We start from the raw sequence: 7,569 nt of genomic DNA, 5'->3' as shown, positions 1-7,569 counted from the left end.
TGTCAGACATTTTCAGGTCTGTTTCATGTTAGCCTTCCAATCATCATTATTAGATCAATATTCGTTTGCTGTTAGTTTTGCTGGCATATGACCTACTCCACATTTACCCAATTAACATAAATTATCATTATAAATTGTAGCTGTTTGTGCCCTTTAATTATGTGGTTAGCTAGTGATGCATATACCGTTAACCAGTTCTGATTGGACGCATGAAGCTCTGTTCACACACCCCTCGCCCCTGTGGGGAACACATCTCAACTCCACACCCCAACGCACACATTCAGGCTGTTGCCACGGGAGACATTACAGCACCACTTGTCATGGGGAACAGGTTTTGGGGTCCCTGCGTTTTCATACTCGTTTTCCACGGTAAGAACTTGTAAGAAAGTTACTAGCTATCTGTAGTTGATGGGGAAATGCGTTGTTTTCTATACTAGAAAATAGTATAAGCTACCTAGTTTTCTGGTTTAGACTTAACAATATTGTTTGTAGTTAGCAAACTTAGCTTGTTTGCTAACGTTACAGTAGTTTGCATGCATCCACATTTGTTTTTAGCTAGCTAGCTAATATACAGTAGTTACTGTAGCAGCTCAAAAGTTAGCTTTCAAGTATAAATTAATCAACAACAAGAAAGTATAAAGAAATCTATTAAAAATATGTTCAATTGCATTTTAGTGCGAGTAGGCTTGTTGTAATGCAATAATTCATCATTTAGTTACTGACTGTCTCGACTTCACAGAGTAACGTTACAGTAGGTTCCACCTCCATCACTCGGTCTCGTCATGCCATTGTTATGAACGTTCTCACGCCGCCCTCTACCGGCTTCGCAATAGTGGCGTCCTAAAGTGATAAACCCAGTCATTATTTTATTTAACTAAGCAAGTCAGTTAAGAATGAACTCTTATTTACAATGACGGCCTACACCGGACGACGCTGGGACTCCCAATCACGGCCGGTTGTGATACAGACTAGAATCGAATCAGGGTGTCTGTAGTGACGCCTCAAGCACTGAGTGCGCCACTGGGTCGCCATTCTGGACGAGGATAACTACTTTTGAGTGAAAATTACAATTTAGTGCCTGGAAATACGATGACATTGGTAAAATAGTCAAATATTTGGTAGGAAACAATTTTGCCAACATCTTCATGTCGTCAAATGTACTTTAGACAGGTGGCAATGTTGTCATTAGCTAGCAAAGTTCGTCAAACAAATAGCTAGAATGAGAACGTTAGCTACTTAGCTAAAATCCGGTGTCCTCCCTTCAATCTTAGCTAAAGTTATATTGCATCAAAAGTCAGTCTAGCGACATCAAAATGATGACAGGGTTTTCCTATTAATTGTTTGCATCCCTTTTAATGTCGTTGTATTTCCAAGCCACTGTAAATGCTCTTTTGATGAAGTCTTCATCAGTGCTCAATAATGATCCATTGAGTAGAATGCTCAGTCGGTCATCTGTACAAAACGAACGTTCAAAACAATATTGTGACGAAACATGCAACCAATGAATAGCTTCCAAAACACAACATGGGAATAATCCCTCCACTGGCCAGGACATTATTATTTAACCAGCTCATATTACAAAATTGTCTAGTTTATAACATGGCTGTAAACCAGAGCCTTTTAGCACTGACCCTACACCCTATAGCCAACCTCATCTGACCTGAACACATTTGTTTGTCCAAGGCGCTTTTTTCCTTTCATAGGCTAATGCACTGTAATGTTATATTATACTGTTTTCTCCCATAGAGGCGTCTGGCTTTAGCATCAGGAATGAGCTGCTGGGTAAGTGTGTGCAGGTCCTGGTCCAGGATGGACATCCCGGGAGCAGGGTGGTGCTGGGGGAGTGCATCCCTGGTTCAGCGCTGCAGGAGTGGCAGTGGCTCTCTGAGCGCCTAGCCCTGAGCAGCCGGCTCACAGGAGAGTGTCTGAGTGGCCAGGAGCATGATCTGAGTGTCAGACTGCACCACTGTGGCCCTGGGAATGAGGAGGGAGCTGGGGCTGCAGGTGGCGAGGTGGGCAGGGAGGGCCAGGCATGGGCCTGCTCTAAGAAGGGCCACCTCACACTGCAAGGAAAGGGGCTCCACCTCAGCGCTCCTCACGTATCCTCTAAGTCGTCTAAGGTATTCCTCTCTAAAGAGCGTAGACAGGCCAGCAAGTGGAGAACGCTGGGCAACCATACTGTCTGTGGGAATAGAGCCAGCCATCACCACCACCATCGCCACAGGTCCACACAAAGTGCTGCTCTGCCCCCCTCAACAAGTACCCCTTCCAATACAAACAGCCAACCACAGTGGAGTAAGAAGAACCGTCAACTAGGGTCCCATCATAGAGAAGGGATGTGCCTCATGTCATCCTTCTGTAGCTTTCATTATAGATCTCATTCATTTTCATCATACTGGGATATTTCACTGCCATTTTCATTGGTCTTATATTTCCTCGCTGTCAAGCGCTGAATTACATTATCACAATTGTACTTGTAGGCTACATGTCTTGGGTCATAGTCACTATTATTACCATTGTCTCCTATGCAGTGCCTACCAAACAACGTCTAACAAGTTATTCTGTCAGTATTGGTTCTACCGATCTATCTTTTGCCATAGAAATACAGTACCAGTCAAAAGTTTGGATACACCTACTCATTCCAGAGTTTTTCTTTATTTTTACAATTTTCTACATTGTAGAATGATAATGAAAACATCAAAGCTATGAAATAACACATATGGAATCATGTAGTTACCAAAAAGTGTTAAACAAATCAAAATATATTTTAGATTCTTCAAAGTAGCCACCCTTTAGCTAATCATGGCTCATGATGTCATTACTGTCACAATTTAAGAAATCAACATTTGAAACATATTTCTTGGACAATTGCTCTTTTGGATAGCAATTTAAGAGAACTCAGTGTGCAAAAATGACACTTTTTAATTTCCCTACTGTAAAGCAGTATATCGGCAGATATCAGTATCGGTTAGATGTGTCCCTTAAAAAATCTAAATTGGTATCGGACCCAAAATCCCCATATCAGTAAGGCTCTATGCATCAACATGTCAGAATGTTGCACAGTAGCTGTAAACTCTTCTTATATTAGTAAGCAAGTATAATATCCATAATTCAGACACAAAAATATTTTGTTACTTTTCCACATTTCACCAATTTAAAACGTCATTTCACATCACATCTTCCATACAAAAGCTGTCATAATACTAGCTCTGTTATCATTGCAAAAACTATGATTATTCTCTTCTATTCTCATTTGACTATATTAGATTGACAACATTGTTGACACCTCAAAACACTAGCAATTGATATCATAGCAATGCTACAAATACATCAGGACTCACCTTGAACATGTTACGACTACAGTATGTACAATCCACTGCTCTCTCACACCTGCTGGAAGCACATGGACATACAGTACCAGTCAAAAGTTTGGACACACCTACTCATTCAAGGGTTTTTCTTTATTTTTACTATTTTCTACATTGTAGAATAATAGTGAAGAGATCAAAACTATGATATAACACATATGGAATAATGTAGTAACCAAAGAAAGTATTAAACAAATCAAAATATATTTTATATTTGAGATTCTTCAAAGTAGCCACCCTTTGCCTTGATGACAGCTTTGCACATTCTTGGCATTCTCTCAACCAGCTTCATGAGGTAGTCATGTGTAATGCATTTCAATTGACATGTGTGTCTTGTTAAAAGTTAATTTGTGGAATTGATTTCCTCAATGTGTTTGAGCCAATCAGTTGTGTTGTGACAAGGTATGAGTGGTATACAGAATATAGCCCTATTTGATAAAAGACCAAGTCCATATTATGGCAAGAACTGCTCAAATAAGCGAAGAGAAACCAAAGTCCATCATTACTTGAAGATAATAAGGTCAGTCAATCTGGAACATTTCAATAACTTTCTAAGTTTCTCCAAGTACAGTCGCAAAAATCGTCAAGCGCTATGATGAAACTGCTTCTCATGAGGACCACCACAGGAAAGGATGACAGAGAATTTCCTCTGCTGCAGAGGATAAGTTCATTAGAGTTACCAGCCTCAGAAATTGCAGCCCAAATAAATGTTTCACCGAGTTCAAGTAACAGACACATCTCAAGATCAACTGTTCAGAGGACACTGCGTGAATCAGGCCTTCATGGTTGAGTTGCTGCAAATAAACCACTACTTAAGGACACCAATAATAAGAAGAGACTTGCTTGGGCCAAGAAACACGAGAAATGGCCATTAGACTGGTGGAAATCTGTCCTTTGGTCTGATGAATGGATGATCGCTGCATGTGTGTTTCCCACCATGAAGCATGGAAGAGGTGGTGTGGGGGTGCTTTGCTGGTGACACTGTCAGAGATTTATTTGGAATTCAAGGCACACTGAACCAGCATGGCTACCACAGCATTCTGCAGCGATACTCCATCCCATCTGTTTGCGCTTAATGGGACTATCATTTGTTTTTCAACAGGACAATGACCCAACACACCTCCAGGCTGTGTAAGGGCTATTTGACCAAGAAGAAGAGTATGTTGTGCTGCGTCAGAGATCTGGCCTCCACAATCAACCAACCTCAACCCAATTGAGATGGTTTGGAATTAGTTGGACCACAGAGTGAAGGGAAAGCAGCCAACAAGTGCTCAGCGTATGTGGGAATTCCTTCAAGACTGTTTGAAAAGCATTCCAGGTGAAGCTGGTTGAGAGGATGCCAAGACTGCAAAGCTGTCATCAAGGCAAAGGGAGGCTACTTTGATGAATCTCAAATATAAAATATATTTTGATTTGTTTAACCCTTTTTTGGTTACTACATGATTCCATATGTGTTATTTCATAGTTTTGATGTCATCACTTTTATTCTACAATGTAGAAAATAGTAAAAATAAAGAAAAACCCTTGAATGAGAAGGTGTGTCCAAACTTTTGACTGGTACTGTACATTGTAACGTCTTTTTTTTTTGTATCTGCTTTGAGAATACCTTGGTTTGGTCAGTGTCTTCGGCTTAACAGTGGGTGATCCAAATGGCATCTCAGCGTGGTCACATACCATTAGTTCCATCAGGGATTGCATTTCCACTGTCCTTGCTGGCTAACTCTCATTCAGCTAAGTTCCCTCCAATCAATAGGGTCCTAATGTGGGCTGGTTGCCAGCAAGTCCAAAACTATTCTCTTGGGCTCCTCCCTACGCCAGTCCTATGGGGCACTAGTCTAGACCTATGTGTATGTATTTTGATTTATTTCAATCTGATGGTCCTCAGTTAAGTATTTTGGTCTGGCTTTGGTGAGATGGCATACTAATTGATGAACAGATTAATAAAACAAAGGGGCTATGGCTTTGAGATAATAACTAGGGTATTACTCCTGTGTTATTATACTCTAATGCTGATGTGATGTCCCCCCTCCGGTTCCAGGGGATGATGTTGTTGCCCCTAACACCACTGGAATGGACCGTGGGACAGAGCACTCTCATCTGGTTGAAAGCACCATGGGCCCTGAGGGCCCCTCAATGACATTCTTCAACGCTGAGTATGGTAAGTTGGGAAACCTATTGCCGGAGGGGTGTGGAAGAATATAACTGCCTTCAAAACAAACCCAGGGGCAAAACACATCTCTGCCCCGATGGGCTCTGGGGCCTTCTACTCTGTGCCTTCTCTACCACATGGTGGCGTTAGAGGAGAGGAAAACTTACATAGGAATCTGTAGAGTGGGTGTATTGATGTCCAAGCCCACGCAGATAATTCCAGTTTCTAAAGACCTTTTATATGACGTTCTAGAGGTTTGCTAGGGTTTGAAAGTGGAAAGTGTTTGTTTACTCTGAACTGTCGATTATGGGAGTTTCTCCATCTCTCTTTGTGTGTGTGTTACAGGGTTTGGCTGGAAAGTGACCATGCTGGTGCTGAGTGCTCTGGCTCTGGTGCTGGGGACTGTCATGCTCTTACTCAACATCCACCACAACAGGTGGGTGCTTATAGTTCTCCTATTTCACACATGTACAAGTATCTATTAATACACATGTGAATTAGATTTTTTTTGTTTTGCATATCCCACCCTCCCTGAGAGAAGTAAGGTTAAGTGCCTTGCTTATGGGCAAATTGCCCGATTTTTTTTTCTCACCATGTTGACCCGGGGCATTTGAACCAGCGACCTTTCAGTTACTGGCCCAACGTTCTAACTGCTAGGCTAACCTGCACACTCCTGTCTTCCCACTGTACCACTATTGGTCTACTGACAAAGGGCCTAAGGGGAAATACAGCTTCCCAGTAATACCATAAACAGACATTTTGGATCCAGTATTATGCCTACTACATTCAAGAATTATCAAATTTCCCCACTGAATCTGAATTATGCTCCAAAGATCCTGTGGTTAGGAAGATTTTTTTCTCAAATGATAACCCAGAACTACAACTTCATCACATACTACTTTTTAAAACAACAGTAACCACAACTGCCCACACAGTTGCAGAACTACAAATGAATGATTTCCCTCTCCCAGGAAGAAGAAAGTAGTGTGTGTGCTGAAGTCGTACACTCCTACAGGGCTTGTGAGTCAGCCGGGGTCCCCTGTGCTCAGCGAGAGAGCCCCCCTCACTCAGCACCCCATGCGGCCGGCCCACTCTCCCTCGCTAAAGCGGGGAGAGATCTTGATCAAGTGGAAGAACGGTACCGTCACCCCGCTGTTCGACAACAACAGCTACCTGACTGACTGAAGGACAAATGTGTCCGTATGTGTGTGGGTGTGTGTGTCTTTGTACTTGTAGAGAGAAAGAGAAACAAAGGGAATCTGAAAATCTATTTTAGAATCTGAGGTGCACAGTGAACACACACATTTCAATGCATTTCAATATTAGATTTTACAAGTGTGCTGATGTGAGTCGGCATAGCGGTCACGTTACATTTTCAACACAGGAATGTTTGGAAAAATATGCACATCCAACTTATCAGGTGCAGAGCAAAAGAAGCTATCAAAGTTAAAATGTATGTCTGCAACTCTGGTATGCTCCCATGGTGATTTAATCAGACTCATAAAAAAGACAACGGTTAGATCCGAGTTGGATCTTTATCAGGTCACATTTTCAACCCACACACTTCATGGAATGTCTGGAAAGCCCTCACTTCACTTAGAAGTATCTGGCCTAACTGAGATGAAAGGTAGCAATGAAGTCCTGCCAGTAGATATAGCTTGACCTGGTTGAAGGACCGTTACGGAATATTCCAAACCCCTGATGAACTAGACAAACAGGCTTTCCCTCTAACTAAGTACTCGTCAAAAGTTTGGACACACCTACTCATTCAAGGGTTTGTCTTTATTTTTTACAATTTTCTACAATGAAGAATAATAGTGAAGACATCAAAACTATGAAATAACACAGTAACCAAAAAAGTGTTAAACAAATTAAAATACATTTTATATTTGAGATTCTTCAAAGTAGCCAACCTTTGCGTTGATGACAGCTTTTCAGATTCTTGGCATTCTCTCAACCAACTTCACCTGGAATGCTTTTCCAACAGTCTTGAAGGAGTTCCCACATATGCTGAGCACTTGTTGACTGCTTTTCCTTCACTCTGTGGTCCAA

The 7,569-nt window shown here is 41.6% G+C and overlaps 1 protein-coding gene across 1 annotated transcript; it reads left to right on the top strand.

Moving 5' to 3' along the window:
• The first annotated feature begins 194 nt into the window (after positions 1-194).
• si:dkey-245n4.2 (uncharacterized) lies at positions 195-7,330 on the top strand. Its single transcript, XM_055918836.1, has 5 exons — positions 195-369; positions 1,747-2,295; positions 5,407-5,526; positions 5,863-5,953; positions 6,489-7,330. The coding sequence occupies exons 1-5, from the start codon at positions 210-212 to the stop codon at positions 6,700-6,702; spliced, it is 1,134 nt and encodes a 377-aa protein (XP_055774811.1). The 5' UTR covers positions 195-209; the 3' UTR covers positions 6,703-7,330.
• Positions 7,331-7,569: the final 239 nt, after the last annotated feature.

This window comes from Salvelinus fontinalis, chromosome 4 (assembly GCF_029448725.1).
Source record: "Salvelinus fontinalis isolate EN_2023a chromosome 4, ASM2944872v1, whole genome shotgun sequence".
In the NCBI taxonomy this organism is placed as follows: domain Eukaryota; kingdom Metazoa; phylum Chordata; class Actinopteri; order Salmoniformes; family Salmonidae; genus Salvelinus; species Salvelinus fontinalis.
The sequence above is the reverse complement of the archived record's forward strand: the minus strand, read 5'-3'. Positions and strand labels throughout refer to the sequence as shown.

Excerpts from the sequence above, each read along its gene's own strand:
- si:dkey-245n4.2 (XM_055918836.1), top strand. The coding sequence starts at position 210 with ATGAAGCTCTGTTCACACACCCCTCGCCCCTGTGGGGAACACATCTCA. Across the intron at positions 370-1,746 it reads TTTCATACTCGTTTTCCACG|AGGCGTCTGGCTTTAGCATC; the intron begins GTAAGAACTTGT and ends TTTCTCCCATAG. Across the intron at positions 5,527-5,862 it reads ATTCTTCAACGCTGAGTATG|GGTTTGGCTGGAAAGTGACC; the intron begins GTAAGTTGGGAA and ends TGTGTGTTACAG.